The 27783-nt window shown below is 37.5% G+C and overlaps 2 protein-coding genes across 2 annotated transcripts in view; one reads left to right on the forward strand and one right to left on the reverse strand.

Annotated features, from left to right (window-relative positions):
• Positions 1–27783, reverse strand: part of trpa1b (transient receptor potential cation channel, subfamily A, member 1b) — a 174593-nt gene that overhangs the window by 75747 nt on the left and 71063 nt on the right. Inside the window, exon 5 of the mRNA XM_079601669.1 lies at positions 1412–1515. The gene's annotated coding sequence lies outside the window, so the exon portion shown is untranslated. The remainder of the gene's footprint in view (positions 1–1411; positions 1516–27783) is intronic.
• kcnb2b (potassium voltage-gated channel subfamily B member 2b) overlaps positions 2605–27783 on the forward strand; it is a 93941-nt gene continuing 68762 nt past the window's right edge. The window contains exons 1-2 of the mRNA XM_079601670.1: positions 2605–3000; positions 4162–4860. Coding sequence (XP_079457796.1) covers positions 4279–4860 — 582 coding nt within the window. The 5' untranslated portion in view covers positions 2605–3000; positions 4162–4278. The remainder of the gene's footprint in view (positions 3001–4161; positions 4861–27783) is intronic.

Here is a 27783-nt window from a genome sequence, read left to right on the forward strand (position 1 = left end):
AACAGCACATTAATAAAGAAAGGTGATTAAACTAACTTGGAACTACCTGTGCATTAAAACGTTCTATTGCACACCTTCCAGCCAATCAGAATCAAGTATTCAGAAAGACCATGGTATAATTAGTACAGGATTTAATTTAAATAAAAATATAAAGTTATGAAACTTAACTTTGTTCTTAGCCAAATCTAAGATTTGGGAAAAGGAAAACTTTGGAAAAAGTAAACCTAAGACCTAAACAAATTATATCTCTTGTTTAACCATCATCATAAAAGCCAGCGACAAACTCCCGAAGGACTGGCCGGAAAAAAAGCTGTTCTCGGCGGGTACTTGAGCTCTGAACGGCCGCTGACGGCCTGGAGCTCACATATCTGAAAATGTCTAAACAATATTTATATAAATCACATATTTGAGGTCTAAACAACTACATTCACGCCTAAATAAAACTCATGAAAAAGTATGTGGGTTTGCTTGACCTCTGAAAGACCTCTCAGCCAATCAGATTCAAGGACCAGAAATAACTGTTATATATAATAAAAAAGATAAAAAATAATTTTGACCTCAAGCAATGTATTAAACAATTATTTTTTTTTAAAAACAGTATGTGTGTGTGTGCGTGCGTGTGGGCGTGTGCGTGTGTGTGTGTGTGTGTGTGTGTGTGTGTGTGTGCGTGTGTGTGTGCGCGTGGGCGTGTGCGTGTGTGTGTGTGTGTGTGTGCGTGCGTGCATGCGTGCGTGCGTTTATATGCATGTATATACAGTACTGTGTATATATAATCATGTTTAATAAGGAAGCCAATAGGAATTTTTGGATTGATGAGAAATGCAAACTGTAAACAGGAACCTGTGTGAACTGGGCCTAGCTGGACTGGGATAGCAGCAAGATGTTTACTTGTTGGGCGCACTGCTACAGGCGGACAACTAGCACATTTCTATTGAACTGCAGTGGCAGTTGATTACGACTCCTTATTAAATGGTGTCTAGTCCTTTGTCACTATTTCATCTCTTCCAATTGTCCTTCACCCTCACATTTTGGCTCATAGCAGACTATGCACAGGAGTCAGAAAAATCAATGGATATGTATTGATCACCCATCATTTGAGGCTAGAACATCAATCACACACCCCGTGCTGTTTGGTTTCACAAAAATGCCATGGTCAGAGGAAAATTTCGAGTGACAGAAAACATTTGGGTGAACGGCCTTTCTCTAAAAAACTGAAACACAACGTAGTGTGTGAATCAGATTTGTTCATTGTTATTAGTCGTACTAGTCATCTGAAAATTGACGTATATGTAAATGTCACCCTTTATTCTTTATCAAGTATCATTCATGGATCAATGCCTCTCAGCCACAGTATAATATTAAAATCAAACTAGCCCCTTTTATAAGCAGAGAATATATTTATAGCACGCACCATTTGTTCCTCAACCACTGTGTCTCCTGTAGTCCTGTGACATCTCGTGCGTATATATGGACGGTCTCCAAACTATTGTTTCCTTTCATCTTTTTCACTTGGCCCTGTTTGAAAGACAAAGCAGACACAGTTTTAGAGGCTTCATTACTGTTACGGAGGGAACTTTAACAGCACAGACCCAGGCATGCAGGTCATTCAACACCAACTTAAACTCTATACAGCTGCTTCATAACTAATAATTGCTGTGACTACATATCCTCACGTAGTGTTATACATTTTAAATCACACTTCATACCGTACACATGGCTCCCCAGGCCAATGTAATAAAAACAAAGACCCGCTGCTGCCACAGCATGGAAAAGTGCTAAGGAATTTTACGGTTTCTTATACCCTGTAAAATATTTGCTAGTAATGCAGTACGTACTACGCATACGGCTTAGTGCCAAGTCATATATACTGTTGTATCATGTATTGACTGCTGCCAGTCATAAAAAAGTCAATAAACACAGGATCTTGTTGACACTGGCTCCAGTACAGCTGACACTGTTGGTGTCAACTCAAGCCTTTTTTACGACACTGAGGTTTCAAGTCACACCTTTACTTGGTTATTAGTATAGATTTATTCATTATGATCTGTCTTAATCTGTCATGCGTACAAACATTTATGCTAGCCTTACTGTTAACTTACTACTTACTGTAGCATTCGTTTTATTCTGCTGATACCGCAAGGGTTTTATGATTTATTATTAAAAAAAATATTGTGGATTTTAATGGGAAAAGAATACAGTTAAACACAGCACAACAATAAAAATGGTAAAATGGTTAACTGTAAGTCACGTCATACAGCACAAAAAAATTAGATTATATTTAAAACATGTAGCCTAGTAAAACATGTTAGCCTATACTGTAAAATATTTTTGAAATAACAGTATGGATTGCCATATCATGTACAGAGAAATATATTATATCAAGATATTCTAAACAGAATAGTATATACTGTACAGTATGTATATATATATATATATATATATATATATATATATATATATATATATATATATATATATATATATATATATATATGGTGGTTAATATAGGCTATATGCTTCTCATAAATGTACGGAACATAAACTTGATAGAGAGAGAGTTCCTGCTGAAGTTGATCTGCTGCTGCCCTTGCTGATGTACAGACCAATCCAATTAGGTTTCACCTCTAGGCTGTGATGCAGTTCGTGCTACAGACGATCCATTCCGTTCACACACAGAGACACACACGCGCGCTCAGTGTCACTCTGCAGCTTCACACACAGTGCGCGCGCCCTCAGCTTTTACGCGTCCGACATCTGCAGACATCCCGACTAACCATATCAAGCCATCGATGGAGGTAGCGCTCTTCTTAGCGAGACAAGGGGAGCTCTTTCAGTGACAGAAATGTACTGTGAGATCTGAACAAAATGTGGAACACATGTCCGGTCCTAACAGAAGCCTCCGTTGAGAGCTGGGAATCTTAAAGGAAACCCGCAGACGTCTTTTCTCTCGTTTGCGCACACAGCGGTTTGTATATGCAAACGGTGGTTCACTTCAGGAAGGTAAGAAATATAGTTGCATTGGCAGAAACATTGTTATGGCAAGTCGTGATGCCTGGACGTTACTTGTTTGAGTGAACAGCTGAGATGAAGTGAAAGGAGATTTGCTTCTTTTTTTACATTTTTTTTTTAAAACAGGTTAATCTTTTTAAATAGCAATGCTGCAAAGTTAAAGGCATCGCATGGCAAAGAACGGTTTTATTAGACACTGATGACGACCCTTAATGTGAGAAACAGTGGAACAGATGGACACACAAGTTGTAAACGTAGATGTTTTGCTGATATACCTTTATTACTTTATTGCCTTGGTATATTAACTAAAATAAAATCTGAAATGGAAAGACTACTGGAGTGAAAGAGTCTGAGTTTGCAGGTTTTGTCTTGTGTGTATGTATGACTTGTAACCTTGTAAACTAAAAATTTTCTAAATTATTTAGTTTCATTAGAGTCTAAAATAATTTTTAATATGACAGAATAAACTTGACATTACATTAATGAATGTCATACAGATATCAGAAATAACACCAAATATTGCTTTTTTAGTTCTGTTAATATCAGTGAATGCAATTAAATGATTTCAGTTTGTGCAAAAAGTAAAATAAAGAGGTTCAGAAGCAGCTGTATATTAGCGTAAAATAAAAATGCTCTTTGCTTTTATTTTATGTTTTAATATTTGTTTAAGAAAGAAAAACAGAACATATCCGCTCACATATCAGCTTACATTAGACTCTTAACTTAACCTTGAAATGATAGAAGGCCAATGATAAATATTGAATGTGGCAACAGGATAATGCTTGTGTTAATTACTAATTCTCCTTAGTTTAAACAAGATGTGCCACGATTCTCTCAGCTTAGGCTTTGGTGAAATACACCAGAGCTTACGTTTCTTCTTTACATACAGGGCACGCTTGGCTGGTGATATGTAAATGGGATCTAATGCTTCCAAATGTACTTTGCAAAACATATACAGTACAATCTAACATATTCCTAATGGATCTCAGAGGAAGGGCATTTCCTAAACAATTATGAGCTGGAATATTGTGCACTGCATGGAAAAAAATTATTTCACACAACGTGCAAGGTGGAAACAACAGGTGTCTGTGCATGATCAGAACATTTACTTCAGATATTCCAGCATCCTTTCTCTTGTGTCTGTCTTCGCAGCCATGGAGGGACTCGTCTAAGGAGGACCCAACATAATTGTCTTTTTCCAGTTGTCTTCTGGTTGATTTTCGTCCTTACACCTCTTCCTGGCGAGAGTCGCCTGTCTCCACACGCACAATGGCAGAGAAGGCTGGACTGGGGGTTCCGAAACCTGGAGGCAAATCCTCGACTTCGCTTCCACCTGAGCCTATCGAGATCATCCGGACCAAGGCCCGCTCCAGGAGGGTCCGCATCAACGTCGGGGGCCTCAACCACGAGGTCTTATGGCGGACCTTGGACCGGCTTCCCAGAACCAGATTAGGCAAGCTCAGAGACTGTAACACCCACGACTCACTAATGGAGGTCTGCGACGACTACTGCCTGAATGAGAACGAATACTTCTTCGACAGACACCCCGGCGCGTTCACGTCCATCTTGAACTTTTACAGAACTGGAAAGCTGCACATGATGGAGGAAATGTGCGCTCTGTCTTTCGGGCAAGAGCTCGATTACTGGGGCATCGATGAGATCTACCTGGAGTCGTGCTGCCAGGCTCGCTACCATCAGAAGAAAGAGCAGATGAACGAGGAGCTGAGGAGAGAGGCAGAGACTCTGAGAGATAGGGAGGGAGAGGTGGAATTTGATAACACCTGCTGCTCAGACAAGAGGAAGAAACTTTGGGACCTTTTGGAGAAGCCGGGTTCCTCAGTTGCTGCTAAGGTAAGGTGTTGCGGTACACCTTGCAGAACAGTTTGGGCCTCCTGGGGCGTTTGACATCTCCCAAATAACCGTTTTAAGGCAAAAACACAAGCCCTTCTTTCCCTATTAATGATGAAGTGCAGGTCACCTTCAGTGTTTTGTCAGTACATTTGGTTGATTCAGAGTAGCTCTGTTCCAGAACCGAGTGAGGTACAGGTTCCTCGCATGTAAGACCGTATTCTAATCTATGAAACCTCATAAATGACTGCTTTGGAACAATCTACATGCACGGGAAATTAAACTAAAGAGTTTGATGTTAGCATGTTGCTAAGCTAACAGCACAATACTTTAATAGGCATAGCCTACATGCTGCCTTCTGTTTTGTTCTGTTCCAAAACGTAGTGGCTACTTCCGATTTCTGATGAGTGAGGGATTTGGAACACTCTTCATGGGCAGCTCTGTACGGGAGACAGTAGCTTTGTGTCTCATTTCGAAGGCTGCGTCCTTCGGAGGTTGCATTTGTCATTTGCATATGCCATCTCTTTTCAGAAAATTAACCATTATAAAATTGAGCGTTATTCCTTGTGAAGTACATAATTGAAATTTCTTGTTGACTTTGGAATGTAATGATTATTTTACTGAAATGAGGCAGCCTCATTTCGAAACAAAACACAGTTTATTTTGAAGTTAGAATGGTTGACGTTAGCATGTTGCTAAGCTAAAACACAATGAAGGTGCAGTCACATTTACCGCTGTTCAGCGAATTTCCGCAGGCAAAATCCAGTCATGCAATTGGAATCAACACGATTTGGGATTACGAGTGAGGGCGAAAGATTTTTAACGCAGATTTTGCCATGGGTTCAAGTTGGTCGTGTGAATTCACTGCATTGATCAACAAAAAGCTGTTTGGTTTGACAGTGACTTCTGTGTGAACCTGTGTGCCTTTTGCATCACCACACTATTTAGAATGGACAATGGACCGCACCTTAATAAGCATAAAACATAATGCACACAAATATTGTGTAACCTCTGGGAAGTCTTTGATTGTAAAAAATGTGTTTGCTAAAACTGTACACCAACAGTGTTTTAAAATGGTATCATTAAGTTTTGGAACAGAGCATTTGTGTCTGGATATTACATTGCTCCCGTGGTAACAGACTTTTTAATTGATTATATTTATGCCTAAAAATTATGTGCAAACATGTTTGGCAGTGTAATGCTAACTTCAATAATATTTTTTTGGCCAGAATACAAAGTGTAACAAGTAATGCATGATTAGAGTGGATGCAAAAAGTTGCTTTTTTTTAATGCTGCAAAGGTCCTTGTCTGTGGTGGAAGAGTTTGATCACAGACAGTTGGCACCGGTTGGCAGTTAGCTGTTGAATGCGATGTGTGCAAGAGGAGCTCTGCTTGTTGTGTCAGAATGACCATATATCTTGCATTAAAACGTATAAATATATCCTGCATAATTTTAGATGATATTTAGTGCTTGCTGAATTGTTTTGAATGTCATGTTATTGTTCGAATATATCATAAAGGCAATTTCCTTTTGAAATGGTTCATCTCGCACAATGCTATCCGATTACATCCATTTGATCTTTCATTGTACTTGCTCACAATGCAGGGAGAACGAATGGTTTTATGTCCTGTGTAGCTTCTAATGTGTGCCTGTATCTATGGGCGTACAGTGTGCTCTAAGTCATCCATTGGCTGGGGGGGGACGCTGATGAAATTCAATCACTGATCATTTACGAGGAGTATCCAGCGTAGAGCTCAGCGCAGAGAAGGCTCATATTTCACGTCTGAGATAGCGTATCATAAAAACATCCCCTTAAAGTATGATAAAAGTACACCGCCATGTGAGACATAATGAAAAAATACAGTTGTTAACATAACCGCTTCGGACGTCCTGTGTTGTTTTTACCACAAATGCAGTGTCATCCGTTTTGTTGGACATTTCCTCCACCTATATGGGAATCATGGCTGATTCAATTTCAGCCTGCCTCCACCCACTTAATTTATGATACAGGCTCATGATGGAAAGAGCAGGAAGATTGTGGTAATATAGAAGAGGCATGGGCTGTTTCCTGCACTGGGTGTGGATTATAAGAGCTCAGACACTCACTGTGGTCTGGGAAAACTGTGGTACTGCCTTGATTTTACCTCACAGGCAAGTGAGGGAGAGTCATTTGTGTTTGTCAGTGCTCTGTTAAGGCTTTCTAAACAGCATGCAAAGGCACAAAGAGAGGAAATGACATGCTGGACGTGAATAGAGTGTGCATGTGTGTTCTCAAATGTACGAACAACAGCTTGCTCATAGATCTTTGCCTCAGAGCTTCATGCAGTTTGAATGAGGGAAGCCTCTTTATATTCACAGGAAATCCCTCATATTTGTGGATGATGCAGAGCAACCGATGGAGTGTGTCAAAACATGGACAAATTGTAATTCATTTGTTTTTCTTTTTTTGTCAGTTTCTCTTTTCAATGTAGTTTAGTTTTATATTTTAGTTTTATAATATACCATGTATCAAAAACTAAATTATTTTGCACTCTAAAAAATGCTGGGTTGTTTCAACCCAATTTTGGGTAAAATATGGACAAACCCAAATGTTGGGTTAAAAATGTAATGTAAAAATTTAACCCAACGGCTGGGTTTGTCCATATTTTACCCAAAATTGGGTTGAAACAACCCAGCATTTTTTTGAGTGTGTGAACATATTAATTTTAGTTATTTTTCCAGTCATGAAAAATGTAACTTTATTTTTTTCCCCCAGCTCTGTTATTATTTTTTATGTATAGTTTTAATTTTTATATCAGTTGCTTATACATTTTTAAAGACAGACCTGCTGTGAGCTACGAGGTTGTTAATCGATAGTATATGCTTTTGTAGAAGCCATCAGCTCCCACATTATTAAAAATATATATATATTTTATGCAAAGAAATCTCCTGCAATCAGAGAAGTACAACAAACAAATTATGCCAAAAGCATTGCAAATGACATAATAGAGCAGTCTCAACTTCTTAAATACTTGTATAGATATGCACCAGTGAAAATAAATTGACCAAATTGTATTTGAAATACATTTATTTTATACTAAGTATACTACAAATACATATACATATTTATGTACTTAATATAAATACCCTGCATTTGTACTTTTGCTATACTAAACTGATATACATAAAGTCTGCTAAATTGAAACAACTAATTTTGTACTAAATTTAACTTTAGGTTTCCGGAAATAGTGCTGAGGTAGAATTAAAGATATACTTAAGTATATTTGATTGTGCTAAAATGGAACTATTGCAAGTATACTTTAGATTCACTTTAAATATCTTGCATTTAAAGACTGATATTAAACAGAGATCACACTATCCTTCCTAATAGTGATATTAAAACACATTTTAGGCTTAATATTAAGAAATGTGCATTGTGCAAAAAAATAAGTACTCCAAATAAAGTTCAATTCTAATATTTACTATAAAAGTCTCAATGTATTATAAATACATTTTGGTATAGTTTTTTTTTTTTTCACAAGGGCATATTGTGCTCTACATACTGTTTCTATATACATAAACAACATCTTTAGATCAATAGTTTTATATTTGTTCTTTCATTTTCAATTCAGTTGGGGATTGTAGTTCTTCCCTTCATTAAAGCTGATGCACACTGATGTCTGATTCTCAAATACTTTTTTTGCTTCAAATCAAAATTTGTAATGTGATTAACCTCGTAGCTGGTTGCTTTGATTCATGGTGTATGTTATAACTCTTTAATGAAGACTTTTTGAAATCCCTGTGTGAAAAATGAATGGGGAAAAAAATTGGCTGCTGAAAAAGTGGATGCGCACTGTTGCACTGTCAAGTTTCCAGAACATTTCCCTGCATTGGTTAGACAAACAGACAGTCCCACCTCCAAACTCGTTGAACTACTGTTGGTCACGTCCCTTGTCTGCAGTCGGTTGGAGAGATAGCCCCTCCCAAGACTCGGGAAAACTCATTTTTATTTAAGGTAGTAACTGAGAAAAAATATATATGGCGGGACTTAATTTCATCCTCAGGAATTGATTGGATCGTAGGAATTTGAGCGTTGCCAACTAAATGGCCTCAGATCTGAATAGTTTGCTACATGTTGTGGAGGATATAGTCAAACCCTCTGCTGAGACATCCGTCATGAAGAGAACAGATGTCGTTTGGATGGGGAGGGGGATGTTAGAGTTTTTTGATTAAAGATTACAAGGGCATGTGAATTAAAAAAATAACGATCTGCATGGATAAATAATTTATAATAAGATGCAAGATTCTGAAAAAAAAGATTTGTGAATTTTGATTTCATAGTGACTTTAATTAAGCTACAGAACATTTACAGAGACTGAGAGAGAGAGAAAGAGCAGAAAAAACGAATAAAAATGCTCTATTAAGAAATGATCCGTTCTTTCCCTGGTCCGTATAAAGGACCATTACATGCACAAATCCCCCTCCCAACACTGCGACACTGCTCGCACACATGCAGAGATCTCATTACATCTCCTCAGAGGAATCTCCACTGTATCCAAACATTACAACACCGAGCAATCATTTACCACACTTCCTTTGCAGTGAACAGGTTAAAAATGGAAAGGAGATGATTGACACATTGTTTAGGGGGTCCGATCAAAGTTAGAGTTGAATGAGTCCAGTACAGCATGTATTTTGAGAAACTGGTAGACTAGAAAGAGAGAGAGAGAGAAACTGGTAATCTAAGTGAAACCACAGCATGCTTCTTCTTCTGAATCAGTTCTCTTCAAACATTCACCATGAATAATAAATGTGTTGGTCAGTTCACACTCATGCACAGATTCCCATTCACACAAACATGCAGCGCAATGCAATGTTGTGGTCCTGGCTTACAGCGATAACATTTGCAGAGGAGAGAGAATCATTTGGGAGAGTTGCACCTTGACGCTATACACCTATAAATAGGCAGCTGGCCAATGCAACAGTAGCCTTAGGTGAGGGTACAACGTTTTTCACTCGCCAGGGGGATTGCACCAAAGGACGGGAGATGTAGGAAGTCCTTCACAGGACAAACTGAGAGGGACTGGTAAAAACAAAACAAGATGCATTCATCTAAATGAAAGTAATTTATCTTCATAATAACTTTCTCAATCAAAGATTAAATATAGAATTTAGATGATGCTAGTCTACATCAATAAATCAAGGTGGAGATGACAGAAATGCACTCTAGTGCAGTGTTTTTGTGGCTTTATATAGGGTCATACATCATACATTAAACCATATGTTTGTCCACATCTGCAAAAATGTTCCTCCAGGAACTAAACCACATTGGGTAACATTGGGTACTACGAGCATGTCTTCCATTTTATTATAATCAGAGTTGTAAATAAACAAAGTAACTGTAAATACAACATTCTAAGTAATGGTCAGACACGTTCCTACATATGCATTGTTTCTGGTGATCTTAGTGAATGTTTCAATGAATAATTTAATTTGACATATTATTGTCTTTTGAGGCATTTCCTGCAAATCTTATTTTCAGTGCCATTTTCCTATGAGATTTCATTACTATTCGTAGTAAAAAAAAAAAAAAAGATAGACAATGATACATGCCTTATGCTAAAACGTTCTAAACTTCTAAAGAGGTAAATTAATTTGAATGCATACAATTTATGGTATTAATTTAATTTATTACAGTTAAATTTAGATTAAATAAATTAATACATAAAATCTATATTGTATGATAGGGAGATATTAAAATTCTGGCCAAAACCCTTAAACTGATTATTATGTTCATGACTGATTCAATTATGTTCATGGCCGTTGTTAAAATCCTATACTTCTATATTATTGGACTAAATAAATTAAAACAATTACAAAACTGAAATCTAAAATCAATGGTTTTGAATTCTACAAGTGAATTTAGCCATCACAATATTATTATACAGTATGAAAAATGGATATTTATTTTAGAGAAATGCTAAAGATTACATTTAACATTATTATCTTTAATGTTTAGCTTTATTTGTGCATTAGATGATGGCAAGGATAATCAAGATGTAAAAATAGGGGAAATGAGCTTTTAAAATTAAATATACCATACAATATTGACCAATACCATTTCATGTCCTAATCTACGGTTGCAACAATGAGAAAACCAGGATCTAATCGCAGCAGTAGTGAAGGAACAAAATACTCTTGACTTGAACAGAACGTGAAGAGAACAGACAGCTAACTGAAAGAAACAGAGCTTAAATTCACAAACAAACCAATCAACGAAATTAATAACAGGTGCACATGATAATCAAATCAATGAGAAACTATGGAAACAAAATACAAATCTAGGAGACAGAGCTAGAACACGTGCAAAACCAATGCAAAACAAACACGTGACAAAACCAAACAAGAACTCAGATATCCCTTACAAAAATCACCCAATGTATCATGCCTCTTTAATCTATGAGCATAAACTGAGAATTTGTAAAGATTTGTACATATAAAAGTTTTTAGAAGCTGTCCATATTGATATTGTACATATTAATGTCTATCTAAAGGTGAAAAAATGGGCTAGAACTACACGGTCTACACGGAACAATCTTCACCACTTGATAATATGAATAATAATGAAATCGCATTCCACAATTAGCCTAAAACTGCATTGATTCTTCAAAATAAATGCACAGTGCGGCCTTGAAGCTCACTAAATTTTTGGTTGGTTCATAATATGTGATTTATTTATAGTCGCATATGTCTCACATACTCCGCAGTGCCAATGTATCTTTGTTATTGCAGAGTAACAGCTGTGCCCTGTAGGTTTAAGTGACTGTCGCAGAATTGTAGAGCTCACTCAAACTTAAGTTAATAACCTTACTGAGGATTCATGCTAGAAGGGTCGTTTTTACATATGCACCCAATGCACTTCTCGCCTTGTATTTATGGCAACGTTTCAAACAGAATTATGGGGCTAAAATATGCCACAAATCTCCACCACACTGGAGCTTGCACTCGCAGTCTGGTTTAAATGAACTGGTTTGATTTAAAAGAGGGGTACAGGCCCGCTTAATGCCAGGTCTTCGAAGCAACAGTATATTTGCCACCGCCTCAAATGTAGAGGAAGTGTCGTCATGATAGAGTTTGAGTGGACTTAGATTTGGTGGATCTACTTCAGGATTATTAGTGATTTGAAATTCAAGGTTGTATTGTCAAAGTTGATGTTGTGCCTTTATATATTGTGTAATATTATTGCATGTGTTATTATATCATTAACATTTGATCAAAATCAAGCTCAAATGGAAGTACGAGGTTTCTGACCAGCGAATTTCGGACATCCGTGTTTTGTCCGTCATTAGAACGGACAGAACAATCTGAGGCAGTAAGAGCATCGCATTACATTTTCATCAACTTACAGGTTATAAAGTTTATTGTAGCTGTGTGTTTTTTCTTCTTCTGTCATTTGGCCAAGATCTTGTGTTATGAAAGATGAAGTTCAACACCCAGGCTATTTAAGACCGTATTGGCTATGACTCGACGACAAACTCTTCTCTGCTCCTCAAATACATAAAGCATTAGCCTTTATATATAGTGTTTCTAGACAAGTAAAGAAAACACTGTAGACTGTAAACAAGCAGAGACGTTCCAAATTGCGTGTGGCACTTCATTCACAATAGAGAGTTATGAGGTTTTACCGACACGTTGAAGATCCAATGGAGTTGCAAAGTTTAGTTTCAAGCTATTTTTAATACTTTTCATTGGTTATATTTTTTGCAAAACCCACAGAGAGAAGTAAAGGGTGACCGATAGGAATGATTTATGAAAAAAAAATGGAGACACTAAATATGAAGATACAAGGTTTCCGCCCAACAGTGATGATATTTAGTTTTTTTGTTTTAGTATTTTTGTGCTGCCAAAGTTAGAATGTTAAATGATAATTTAATGGCAACATACATTTCTCAGGGCTTTCTGATCCCGCTAGTGTGGCATTTTCATGTTTAATGAGTTTTGGTTAGACAATTTGAAACCTTTACAATAATTTAATATCAAATTGAGTAATGAAAATGTATTTTTGTTCACTTTTTTTACGATGCCAAGGTTAGTGTGTGAAACGATCATTTAAATAGAGACATTACATTTCTCAGGGCTTTCGAGTGTTTTTATTGCCACTTTTTTCTGTTACAAAATTTGTAACATTTACAATTAATTCTGTATCTAAAACTTAAATACATTTTTGGTCACTTTTATTTTATTTTATTCTATTTTAGTTGGTTTTGGAGTCGTGAAAATTGTATATAATTCACTTCTTATTTTAGTAAGTATTTTCTTGAACAATCTAACACCCGTCTGGAGTGTGAATAGGCAACTGTGGTCTGTTCCCAAGAAAGTCTCAGAATTTGACATGGTTCTTCACTATTATTAGTGGTGAAAAAAAGCAGCTGGTGGATCTAGCGTTTATTACTCACTTTTCATCCGTGCGAATTGCGTTTTGTTCTAAAAAAAAAACTTTTTCAGTACATGGATCTTTTCTGATGCTTCTTCCAGCTTTTGTGGAAGATTTAATTGGCAAAGTTGGACTGTACTGTAGTTTTGTCTTTTGCCAAAATCATTAATTTTATCAAGACAGAATACTTCATGTATCATTTACCACTTTGCTTGTTTGCTCTGTGGGTGTTTCATCCCACCAAATGTTCAAAGAGCATTATAATAACACCAAACTTGCTTTCAACGGCATGCGGCCCTTAAATTAGAGGACCCCTCGGGTCTATCTGTCATTTACAGAGCAAAGGCACCCTCTTCTAAACTGTGCTAGTGTAGTTACATAATACTTTCCAGAGAGACCTAATCAGCATAGGCTAACATTTAGGTGCCACGTCCTAAATCTCCTTTATGCATTCATAATCAGATAAGAACTCTTTGGATTACGGGTAACAACGGTACCTCTGGCTTTGTATTGGTTGCAGAGAATCATGATTGAAACGGGAATTTTCCAGACTTTGCCCTTTATTTAAAATGTGATCAAAAAAAGCTATGATTTCATAGTGCTCTTTGTAATGCTTTTGAATGCTTGAGCATTTACATTAACATTCAACTTATTGATATACAGTAATCCAATTTATGTGGTGCTCACATATCCATTTAATTCGATTATAGTCATACAACCTTTATTTTGTCATTATTTACTCATGTTATTGAAAACCCGTATGACTTTCTTTCTTCTGTGGAACTTGAAAGATGTTTAGCAGAATGTCCAAGCTGCCCTTTTTCTTTTTCTTTTCTTTTTTATTCAATAGAAGTGAATGGTGACCACGTATTTTAGTGAACAACTTTGGTCTGTTTATTGCACAAAGCTGTCATATCTTTTCAGAAGGCTTGAAATATAGTGCACAAGTTGAATATAAATTTGTTTTATGGTTTGGAGCTTCACTTTTATTGTATGAAAAAGAGATGCGGCATAAATATTCTTCAAAACTTCTAGTTTTGTGTTCAATAGAAGGAAGAAAGTCATACAGTATCTTACAGTGACTTTATTCATACAGTAATGTTTCGGTTAATTGTCGGTTACATTTATGGACAATCCACTTGCTTCCAAAAAAAACTGAATGGCAGACTCTACAACCATGTGGCCATTTTTCATTTTGTAAAATAAACACAGCACAGAAAAATCTGAGAACAAGTGATGGAAATGGCAGAATAATTATGAAATGGTGCCGGGATAACGCTAACCACAACAAAGAGCATGAACACCAGACAGACAAATCAGTGTAAATGACATGGGGATATTATGATTCAGGAGGCTCAGATTATCTCAGGAGCTTAAGGCATCTGAAGTGATCCCATTTGGCCCTGGACAGGTATTTAAGGACACAGCGGTGAATAAAGGAGCGCAAATGTATTTTTACCTGAAGAGCAGGAGTTACTAAACTAGAGAAAGAGAGGAAATGTCACTGGGTAAGAAAAGCTAGCACTTGCCTCTTCCTGTTGACTTCATTCATTGATCTGCACCAATGAAATCCTTGGCATTTCTGATTTGCAGTTTTAATTATTTCACACATAACCCAGAAATCAATGGCCCCGGTAATTACAAAAGCATGGAAGTGTAAAAAACCAGAAACAAGACTTTTCACACCAAGCTCAAGACAAATATGCTTCACGCTTAGTGCTTTGTTTTAATGGCCCGGCAAGAGAGCTCGCTGGCGGGAGACATCAGAAATGTTGGCCAGGGGTCATAACATCCCCATGAGATGCTATGGCATCGCATAGCAAGGCTTAATTTTATGTGCTGCTGTGGCTGAAGACAACACAGAGACAAGCATGCGGTGAAAGCAGCATTTACGTCTAATGTTGATGAAAGACTGTAATTTGATGATTCGGATGCCCAAAATAACTGCAAAGGAATAATTTATTAAGCAATATTTGTAGAGCTCACATCTGTAAAAACATAAATCAAAGTCATGTCCGAGAGGGAGGAAAACTTTTAATTAATGGAAAAGTTGACAAAAAAGACTTCTATTGCGTTTTGAAGTATTTGAGGCACAGAATGAAGATGTCTGGCTCTTCTAAATGAGGTGATGGTCTAGTAGCTCTATATCGAAGACCTGAAGAGACCTGGTTTCTGAATTCACAGAATCCCTCAGTGGAGAATTTTGATCTCTGGTAAGAGTCCTGCCATAAAAAAAAAATAGTGCTGTAAAAGTGCTTTAAAAAAAAAAAAAGGTTTGACAGCATCTTTGAAAAACGAAAGCGGTTGTTGTAAAATAATACTTTGACCTGACATACTCTACAACTCTCAACAACTTCATCCTTAAGAGACACACAGGTTCACGGCAGAATACCCTTGTCAGTCTCGTTTTAGAGTGGCAAATATGTTTATGCATATTTTGGTTCTAAACAGAGATATACAAGTTATGGTTCCAGACAGACAAATTGTCAGTCTGTAAATTAGGCCCTGTTTACACCTGGTATTTAAATGCGTTTTGGTCGATCGGATCACAAGTGGACGATGCTAAATACAGGTGTAAACGGGAATTGGGCAACTCGTAAAATACTTATAATTGAGCAAAAATAAGGTTGTGAGAATTCGTGTGAATTAGCCTACTCGTAAAATACACTACGAATTGCCGTGAGATCGGGTTGGACGATTCAAGAGTCCCACTTGTTAAGGCCAATTCCCACTGCACCAGCAGACACCGAACAACATTTGTTAGATCAGGGTTTTGTTGGATCAGTGTGTTACACCTGTCGGCATTGGTCGGTCGGTGCTTGTTTTTGCCGGTTGAACATCAGTCACTGTTTGACGGGTCGTGGAATATCTGACAAGTGACGTACCGTGATTGACTGCGTTGGACGGCATCTGTCAGTACAGTGTGAATTTGCCTTTAGTAAAAAAACGGTTGTCAATACCAAACATTAAATGTATGAACATTGTCAAAACACATAGAATGCGATCCTGTCAGACAAACTTTTGTCCTTTTTTTCTTTTGTATGATCTAACACGTCGCGACCAAATGTCAGTCTGTAACTCCGCCCTTGAGCTGTATCTTTCTCGAGGTGTGGGAAGACGTGAAATCTTGTGTGTCCTGTTATCTTTCAGGGATGAGAAGACACTCTGGCATTGGCACCTAATGCAACACTTCTATATTTGGCCGGTAGTCAATCATGTTTGCGATGCTGTATGTGTTCCTCCAGGTGTCCCTGCCATGATGGGCCACCTGCTGTTGGTCATTGTCAGGGGGCAGAAGGTGTGTCGTGACTACATCCTTCACAAACACTCACAGTGGGAGTGGTGCAGATGATTGATGAACTAATTGACTCGGTAAAAAAAATCACGTTAGATGTCAGCAACTGCCCCTCTGGTTGTTTCTGTCCTCGCTGGCGAAAGAAAATAGTCGTAACAGCTGAAACGGAAGTGAGAGGGTTGGAAAAGTAGGAATAATAATTAACTACATTTTTTCACCCCTCTCTGTGAAGAAAGCCCAGTGTTTGCAGTGTTGCCATGGAGATCTGGAAGGGTTTGGTGTACGGGTGTGAGTCTGACTGCTATCTTAAATAATGACTGAGCACAATCCCTCTTAGCTTGCATGCATTTAGACCAATAATGTGCGTAAAACAAAAAGGAAGAGGGGGAATTTGACTGCAATTAGACTTTCATCATTATACTTTATTTGTTTAAGCAAGGGAGTTTCTTTGTTATTTTTAATAGTGCTAGTTTCATTTTTATGCTGGCATAAGCCTCGATTACTGAGCCAACAAAACAGTACTTGAACAGTTTCTGCAGCCTGCTTGTTATATAAAAAAAGAGAGAGGATTTTAGAAAGCTATGGATGCAAAGAGATTTTGATATGCAGTACATTTAGATAAAAAATGTGTATTCTGCAAAAATGTTACCTTTACATAAAAAACGGGCAGCTTTGGTAACCATAACCACCATACATTTACCATTTTATTAGACTGTATATTTTACAGTTAATAACTTATTTTTAAACAATAATTTAGTTCATTTTAATTGATTTGCTCAATAATATTTTACATTAAAATTGTCTTTGTCTTGAATCGCCTAAAATGTTATTGTCTTGTTACACATATGTACTGTATAGGGCCAGATTTACTAAACAGGGCAAATTAGCATGAGAGCTAATTCCAAAAAAAGCACCTATTGGAGTGTAAAGTTGCGCGTGATCGACTGAAATGACAGCACATGGACGCAGCCATCATCATCATAATTTCCATAATGACCAATGCAATCTACCAAGAGCAACGCAAATTAGGGTCTGATTTAAAACATGTTTTTTTTTTTTGGGGGGGGGGGGGGGTAAATAATGGTGCAAATACCAGTAAATTGACTAGCGCAAACCTTAGTAAATCACCTTGCATGGTTCATTTTAAACATTCTCCTCCCATAAATGTTGCATCTGAAAGGGAAACTCTTACAAATGGTAAATGGTAAAATGGTAAATGGACTGCATTTATATAGCGCTTTCATAGACCCATGGCCACCAAAGCGCTTTACAATTTGCCTCTCATTCACCCATTCACTCATACATTCATACACCGACGAAATGCATATTCATAAAGTCGGCAACAAAAATACTGTCACTGCGTGTCTTTATGTTACATCAAGTGGCACAAGCCACTGTGGGCCAATGCCAATTATGTCTCCACACAGTTTATTTAGTGTGTGCCTGTAGACAGCGCTGTTACTCTCCTGGGTCTTCATTCCTGTTGTGCCCTCAAAGAACTATGCCCTGATCCGGTCCGTGATGCGTTTGGCTCTTAATGAGCTTAAAGTCCAGGGTCATGGTCTTGGACCTGACAGAGTCATTCCCACTGGTCTATAGTGGTCAGAATACCATAACCCCTGTTTAACCAACCTTATAATGCATTTTCAGTGCCTGAGGGTCATTGCAAATGTCAAGTAAATAGCACGAGGAAGCAGTATCTTTGTGCTGGGGACGTTTGATGAGCAAAGGTAAACTTGACTGCTCTTTCTCTGTCCTTCCTGTTTGTCTTGGTAAGTTTCCTCCCACACGCTCGGAGCTGCAGGTGCTATTTTTCCACACATGATTTGGCACAGTAGTAGGCTATTTGTCTAAATTCAGTGACTGCTGGAATATTGCCTTCCTTATTTGTTTGGCATTGTGATAAAGCATGGCTGGATCAGCAAAGACCATAGGGCTCAAATAGACCCCCAGACCACTCAATGGCAAAAAGGCTATTGCTTTGACAAGAATTACAGTCTTGTAGATAACGAAACTCTCAAAAGCCGTCTCATATTATCGTCTGTGCAGTGAATTAAACTGGTGAATGCCAAAGGATTTTATGTAATGTTTCCCTATTTAATACTGTAAAACATCTTTTCTATATAAAATTTTTCCCAAAAGGATTTTCCAAGGACAGCAGTTCAAATCTTTGTCCGAGATTAATTCTGAGTTTTGATTTCCACATATTTATGTACTGTATATTGTCAATGTCCAGTGGGATAATACAGATTATAGAAGGCTTTAAAAATGCGGAAGTCAAAAACAATCTCTCATATTCTGTGACTGTCATTATTTCAGTATTTGTTTATTCACATTTACGTGAGTCAGTTTCAAATGGCATTTTCTTTCAATCTGGGCTGCAAACCGGCATGAACAGTTGGCATGTTATGAAAATGACCTTGATATACACTTTCTCCTTGTCACTCAGACAGATATAAGTTGCTAAGATAAGACACTAATATGTTATTTTAAAGGTCATTTTAATTTATGCGTATTGTGTTATAGGACTAAGTGGTGAATAAATACTATTATTAATGCAGGATTTCAATCATATATATAACTGTTCAAACTTTCTGGGTAAGATTTTAAAAAAGAAAGAAATTAATACTTTTATTCAGGACACATTAAATTGATCAGGGTGACAGTAAAGAGATTTATAATATAATAAAAGCTTTCTATTTCAAATAAATGTTTTTGACCTTTCTGTTCAATTCTAGAAAAAATGTAGCATGGTTTCTACAAAAACATTTAGCAGCGTAAATATTAACTGTTTTTAACATTGATAAAAATGAAACATGTTTCTTCAGCATATTGGAATTATTTATAAAAGGGTTATGTGACACAGAAGACTAAAGACTGAAGTTTAAATTGTAATAATATTTCACAATATTACAGTTTTTTTACTGTAATAAAAGGATACTTCTTTAATAAAAAACAATGACTGAATCATAGTGTATGAATGGAGATTTTGGGGTTCGAGATTGAGCTGTTTTTTTGTGGGTGGAGACCCCATCACTACTCACTAATCCTCTTTTGCGGTATTACCAAGTCTTAGTGCAAATAATTCTGCTGTACTTTGGGGTCAATGTCCCACATTGTTTATCCTGGCCTCGTCTGTCACTCTGTCTGTCACAGAGATCATGAGTTGACGGTGGCAGTTTATCAATTACTGGGTTTCATGCAGCTAATGAAATCTGTGAGACTCGGCTTGTCCGTGTCTCAAGCAAAACCCTAATGAAACTGAATTACCGTGTGACTGCATGTTGCCCGAGTTGGCCTTTTATTCCATCTGTCTAAAGGATAAGCTCCAGAGGGAACATGGAGTCTTGAGCACAGCTGAGTTTGTAAGGTTTTAAATGAAGATAAAGGCTCAGTCCTTACACATAGCTGAGCTGCCCATAAACAGCATTTTAGACGTATAGTAGCAGAAGTAGTTACATTTTAAAAACTAAAACATTTAATTCTAATAACATTACTGGAAAAATGTTTGTTCATAACTTTGAGAGAACCTTACCAGAACATTGGCTAAAGCTGGGTTGTGTGCCCTTTACAGATAAAACAATCCCACAATGCACTCTAATTGGGGATGTTGCTTGTTTCTGTACATTTTCACATGTACAATCTATCTGAATGTGATCTAGGAGACAGCAAAACACTTACATTTTAGGTTAGCCTATCCGACCAGCAACTGTAAATATTTACAAATTTGGACGGAGCTAATAGAAACTTACATGTTTACTCATGCTCAAAAGTGATTAGGAAATAGGCCCATTTATTAAGGGTCACAGATTTCATCCAGTGTTTATGTGCGCTGCATATTCATTTATTTATTGGTGTATTGATTTTGTAACTTTGCTAGATTCATGCTAATGTGAGAGTTAGCTGTGTGCATTATCTCTCTGCAAGGACGTTAATTGCGAGAGTGCCTGCTAACAAAGTTGCCGCCTATGAAAAGTGTCTCAAATCAGGTGCTAATGTTCCATTTAGGTAAGTTTAATGTATATGTAGACAGCTGCCTATATAGGAAGTAGACACCAAGTGGTCTCAGGGTCTTTAGACAGAGCCACTATAACTATAGGGGGTTTCAATGGTTTGGAGTGCAAGAAAAGCCTTGTGGTTGTTTGTGGCCAACGTGTAAAGTCATTATGTCAAAGAGAGAAAAAAATTGCTTGCTTGTAGTTGTGAGCTCGTTTCTGAGTATATTACTTTTTTTTATCATTTATCTTTAGTTTTATTAAGAGGGGGTGTCCAAAGAGGCTGGTGCCTTGCAAGACCTTAATACATCCTTTATTTTGATACTCGATTATTTGGATACTCGATTAATCTGTCGATTATTATTTTGTATTAATTGGACAAAAAAAACGGAATTTAAAAAGTTTAAAAATAATAAATTTACTATTACTGTTTTCGAACCAACTTCTGAGGCAGCGCAACGGTTTAATGATGTATAGAAAAATAAAGCAAGCTTTGGGAATAACTAAGCAAACATTTAATTACTAGTAATTTCTCACTAGAAATGACATCAGAAGTGGAAAATATTGGTCAAAAACATACATTTACACACAAACTGATCACCAACCTCAACTTTCAGATGCCATCTTTATTTTCTAGCTCAACTGTCACAGAATGGATTGTGGGATATCCAAGGCAGCAAGGGATACATCTATGCTGGATTCAAAAATCAATCAGATAAAGGTATCTCTGGAGACAGGAAGTGAAGCTAACATTGGATTCGGACGTGCATTGATGCCTTCCTACCTTGGGATACATCCTCTGAAGGCAGCTTTTGGACGCAGCCCAAATGAACGTATCTTTGTGCAAAAAAGGGGTTAAAATGTAGTAGATTATGGACCAGATTTACTAACAGCTTCTGCCAGCGCAAACCTTCTTTTTGGCGTTAAACAACAACTGTCAGGATTTACTTTACTAAAAAATGAGCGCTGAAAAAGCATGGACACAGTTATTTTTGCGGCTGATCTTATTACATATGCATTTGTAGGAGTTTCCCTTTAAGTCGCAAAATTTATGGGAGGAGAGCATTTAAATCAATCATACAAGGTGATTTACTAAGGTTTGCGCTAGTCAATTTACTTGTATTTGTGCTATTATTTAACACCATTATTTAAAATAAAAAAATACTATTACTTCTTCATGTTTTATACATGAATTTTAAACTTACATTTACATGTTTAACAAGTAATATTTAGTGCAGTGTAAACAGTAAACAGCACATGCATTCATAAAGCACATGACGGCAAACCGTGTTAAACAATAGGTTTTAGTTTGAAGCCCTTAAAGTGTGTATGTCAGGTTAAATTTTTAATTATGATTGACACAAAATAGTGAGGGGAAATACACGTTTGACAAGTTGATGTATTGTTTTGTATGTTTTTCGATTCCTAAAGGCAGAATATAAGATGAAAAAGTTCGTTATTTTCAGTCCTCACTTAAAACTGCCCATCCCCCCAAACGAATCGTTTGACGTCATAACAGGGAGACGTCTCCCAAGCTCGCTGAGCTGTGTTGATAATTGTGCGAGTGATAGAGCGAGAGAATTAGTGATTAGGACATTTATTTAGTTATTTAGTTAGTTATTTAAGTTAGGTCGTTAGTATACGCAGGCGTATTTTCACGATGGTGAATTACTGCGTTTGTGCTGTGTGCAAAAACACCGTTAAAACCGGTCACAGAGTCCACTGTGTTCCGTGCCTGGGTCAACTTTGTTCGGACCAAACGCGCTGACTTCAGTGCTGCCTCGGTGTCCAAGACTTCGGTCATTTGCAGCGCCCATTTCACTGAGAAGGACTACGCGGTTGGAGATCTCATGAGTTATAAAATGGGATTTAAAACCCGAGTGAGACTGGTAGCTGATGCGGTGCCTACGGTGCTACTGAAGCAGTCGATCGCGCCCGCGTCTCTCTCTCTCTCTCTCTCTCTCTCTCTCTCTCTCTCTCTCTCTCTCTCTCTCTCTCTCTCTCTCTCACTCACACACACACACACACACACACACACCAACATATTCCAGCATTGCAATCTTGACACCGCAGGCTGTTCATTATAGCCACGGAGCTTCAGAGCTAAGGCGGAGCTACAGATTAGGTGTCCCTAAATAACCCGCGTATAACAGTAAGCCAACGTTAGTTCCGCATGAATTAATTTGCACGCGAGTTTTATTTATTTTCATACCGTGTATTCTCCGTGTATATTCAAGCACCGAACCATGACGCCCGTACCGTTTCGGTTCAATACGAATACATGTACCGTTCCACCGCTAAGTTATGCCTATACTACCAGACACCTGACCAACTCTCCACTGGTTCTTCTTCACACCAGATATTTATGTTTCTTCGATATGAATTATTTACATTTCTGTTTGGCTCCTCATCTGTCTCCCGCCTGGGAGGCTCAAAATTGTATGGCTGTGGGCCATCGTATAGGTTTGAGGGGGATTTTGGATCTCCTCAGACTCAAAACTCTCCATACTTCAATAGAACTTTGTTGGCGCGACTCCCTTGTATGACGTCACAGCTCAGCCCTTGTTTTAAAAATATGACCTTGACAGAAATGGCTATAAATCTTATTGCAGGGCAGTTACAGTAATAATTTTAATGCTAATTACATTTTCACTCAGACATCTAACCCTTATTTAATATATCTAAAAAAAAAATTTAACCTGACATACACACTTTAATATGACATAAAATTACATGACCTAGGGATGTTTTCTATGTGAAGTCGCAATAAATAGATAATCCAATTCGCTGTCAAGTATTTCCATTATCAATTGATTTTTTTTACAATAAGGTGTTGCAGCCCTACTTTCTTGTGTTTGATATTTTACCCTTTACTCTCATTTTTTATTTAAATCAGTAGGTTGAAGAACAATGATTGAAAGTCAAACATAAGAGCTTGTCGTTTTTCTTTCCTAACATTATTTGTTTTGTCCAGCGAAGCCATCAGTGTGGATCTGTCAGCATTTGTATGTTCCATTGAAAGCATCTGAGCACTTTAGACTGAAATATTGATGGGAACGACATTCACTACAAAGCAACAGAGCGCTGCAAGACACAATTTGAAGTTTATGAAAAAAAAAATGGAAAAAAGAGAATATAGACCTAAAAGCGGTGGAGTACTTTCAAAGAGAAATGTTCAGAGCACAATGACACTGGTTTGTTATGAATGACTCCAGTGGTCAGTCTGTTGGGTTGCTTTCAAGACATGTTAAATCCCTGTAAGCCCATGTTTAACCCCCTGAGGGTTTCCTGTAATAAAGGTGTAATAAGACGTAGATTGTTATCTTTCCTCTCTACTGGGATCAAAAAAATTGGCGGCCAGTGTTGTATGGATGTGATTCAAGATTTGTCGGAGGTTTATCTCGACTGTAATCAATGGTGATGTATTATGGGAAGTTAAAAGCCTCCCAGACCGCGCCGGGTAAGTTTAAGCACCTTTGGATTTGAAGGTCATGGTTTTGATCCCTGTGCCTGATTGACTCAGATCTAAGCCTGCCATGAGGAAGCCACGACGACCGGAAACCTTCTGCTGACTGAGCAAAAATGCTCTTCCTATCAAAGATCATTTTAAAGCAAAATTATGTTTCATCTGACTGGGTTATTGGTCGATATTGGAGTAAGATATATATCTTTAAGATGACTGATATTAAAGGTTTTTTTTTTACTTTTAAAACTCTGTATTGGTTGATATTGCATATTTACTTGTGAATGTAGATTACCTTTGCCTATAGTGTTATATTATTTTTATTTATAGGTAACAGTTTAGTTTATGGTCCAATTCTCACTATTAACTAGTTGCTTATTGGCATGCATAAGCAGTAATTGGGAGTTTATTGAGGCAAAAGTTGTAGTTAATAGTTAATTAATAGTGAGAATTAGACCCTATAATCTAAAGTGTGAACTATTTATATAATATTATGGTATTTATAAATAATTTTATTAGCTTTTATTTTTATGATTTTTATTTTAATGTTTTCAGTTTTCATTGAAAAATTTGATTAATTTTAACTTTCATACATTTCTATTGGTTTTTAGTTTAGTTATTAGTCATTTTAATACTTCATCTTACATTTTTTTCGATTAGTTGCCAAGGCAACATTTCTCAGATTTTCATCTAATGTAAAGCTTCTTTTTGATGCACAAAAATTATTTTAATAGCTTTAGTTTACAATGTGCTGTCATCTAACGCTCAATAAAAATTAATCTAAAAAACTATTATGTATGGATGGATGGATAATCATAGAATTTATAAGAATAATAACTCGCTTTGGTCGCTTTGGATCGAGGCGTCTGCCAAATGCATAAATGTAAATGTAAAATAATACCGACTTATTGGTCTCAGCCAATATGCATTGATGCATTCTAAGTTGCTTTAACTTTGGCACCAAAAATAGTCTTGGCTCTGTTTTTAGTTGTCCAGATCTGGCTCCTAAAGCAAAACCACTTGAGTAACTCTGTTCTAATGCTTCAGTGTTATACAGCCTTTATTTACGTCAGAGGGGCATGACACACTCGCAATATCATTTTCAAATATTGATGTATCTATCATCTACATATTACCTGTCTTTCCGTGTCAGTTCTAAAGATGAATTTCCGTCACCTTTGCCTCTCATTTAGCGCTTCTCCATTTTTAAATCTGCCTGCTTGAGGTTATTCTTGCCATGCATCTCTCTGCCACATCTCCTGTCCTCTATCCACCCACACACACACATCTCCTACAGTATATCCCACAAAGCACTGCAGCGCTGCCCTCTGAAGTAATGTGGTGACAAGCCCAAGCCTCTCCAAGGAGCACTGACACGCTGCTGAATATCGCATGGTGTCATGTTGTCAAACTTTCACAAAGAAATATGCGAGATGAAACGATTGTGGGTGATGCCTGTATGCTGTGTTCGCTGTTTCAGGTAAACCGGCTGTCCTATCATCTCAGTGAATCTGCTGCCTGCCTGCCTGCCTGCCTGGCCTTCAACAACTTCTAGGGAAAATAATAATCCACACACTCGTGTTTTGTGAAATGGTGTGTTTGGTGGTTGGGTACCTTAGATGTCTTTCTTCACCTCACTGAACTCTGAGTGACAGACTTCCTACTCACGAGTGCAAGACTTCCTACTCACTTGCACCACCCTTTAAGACGCCTTAAGCAAATGAGGCAATGAGTGGTGTGCCTGCGGTAATCCTTCTATTTTAAGTTCAGTTTCCACAGCAATAAGTCAGAATTAGACGGCTGTAGTAGATGCATTTTTGTTTATCATTTATAACGGAAGAACGCATATAATTAAATTGAAGATCGCAAAGATGGAGTGTTTCGCTGACTGGAAGAAATGTTTATACTGTAGAATGAAGTTCTCAAAAAGCAGTCATGCATATCCATACATGGATACAATAACATGATGCATGGAAAAGAAACTGCCGGCAGTCATAGTGAGTTTAATCCATACATTGATAGTTTGTGTTGTTAATTATATGATACAGCGAGCTAGCACTTCTGCAGCTCATATTACAGTTTCCCCTGCATTGTTGGTTATTGGTGACAAGAAAATGTATTATTTGTCAAATGCGAATAACATTTTAGTAATATTTGACAGTATGGGTGAGTTTAATTCAAGCTTGTTAATCTGGTGAATGATTTAATGCACTGAGCACTGTAGTTTACATCACAACACTCTCCAACAGCAGAATGCTACTTTTAATTCTTTGTAATTCCTAGTCAAATTAGAATGATATCGTAGTTTTATATATCATTGGTGATCGCATTTTCTAAAGACATAGCCACACTAAAGATCTATGACGCACACACAGCATCTTCATACAGAGACTTGCGACAAAGTCGCTGACGGTGTGAACAGGGCTTAATATGGACAAATACATCCAGCTATTGCTGTAGCTTAGAGATATTTTGACTGATTAGGCAGTTGTGGCCTAATGGTCAGAGAGTTAGACTGGTAAGCCAAAGGTTGCGGGTTCGATTCTCAATACTGGCAAGAAATCCCCCTACCGAAGACAGAATTTCAGTATCGATCCAGTCCTACTAGAATCTTCCTGTTTTTCTAGATAACTTCCAGTAAGCTGTGTTAAATTGATAAAGAAGCTAAAGTGACTGCGAGCCATAATGCAAACCCTCTCCTAGCCTTCAACACAATGTGTGTGTGTCATCTTTTAAGACGTTTATCACTGCATATCTCAAAATGCTCCATTCTCAGCGGAAATCAACACCGGGCAGTTACAGCGGGGCTTTCCTCCCGAGTTTCACTCCACTAGCCGGCGCAGATGTCTAATGTGTTCTTCATGGTGCAGCATCATGCGGAAAGAGTCCATTAGCTGGGCACCGCACTGGAATGTCCTTGCTATGTCAGCTTGACAGGGAGGGCAGGATGCTTCTAATGCAAACCAATCTGAAAGGCGTTACCCATGATCCCTGTGCCACCACAAAAGTAATGAGGCTCGTACGGTAAATCTGCTCAATGGAATTAGACTAGAAAAGGAATTGGCGCCAAACAGAGCCACGTTTAATAGCAGTTGCCTTTTCGAGCACGTTCTGGACTAGCCGGCCCCTTACACGCACAAATGTAATTAAAGGGCTGATCTGAGATCAGTATGAAAGGTAAGCTGAGCCACTCCAGGCATCCTGATGCGTGTGCGTCAGCTGAATCATCACCTGCTCTTCGCTGTTCACAAAGGGCTTACAAGCAGAAAATAGCAGATAGGTCATCAGACAGGAAGGATTTTAATAGCAATGTGTTGCTTAATAAGATATGATCGGCTCTCCTCTGTCACTGGAGACTATTGTTACTCTCTGTAGTAGTCAGATAAATTATTGCAGGACAACAAAGGATAAAGACAAGAGTTATATTTGATACAATAACAAAACAAACTGTACTATTGAGAAGAACAGAAATGACTGTCAGTTGATTTTTAGAGTGCTTGTTCACTGTCAGAATTCTTCCCATTTTTTACATACTTTAAAAAAAAAGTCCTTGTTTATGAGGTGTAAACCAAATCCACCAGCTATGAGGTCAACCACAACATTACAATTAGAAAAAACGATGTGAAAATCAGATTTAAAGACAAAGATACAAGACTGTGTACTTTTTCCAAAAGGTACATCTTGAAAAATAGGGAAAACTTGAAAAACAGAATATCTTATATTCAGCACAATATGGGGATATATTGTTTGAAATAATCA

This window comes from Phoxinus phoxinus (genome assembly GCF_949152265.1).
Source record: "Phoxinus phoxinus genome assembly, chromosome: 24".
Taxonomy (NCBI): Eukaryota; Metazoa; Chordata; class Actinopteri; order Cypriniformes; family Leuciscidae; genus Phoxinus; species Phoxinus phoxinus.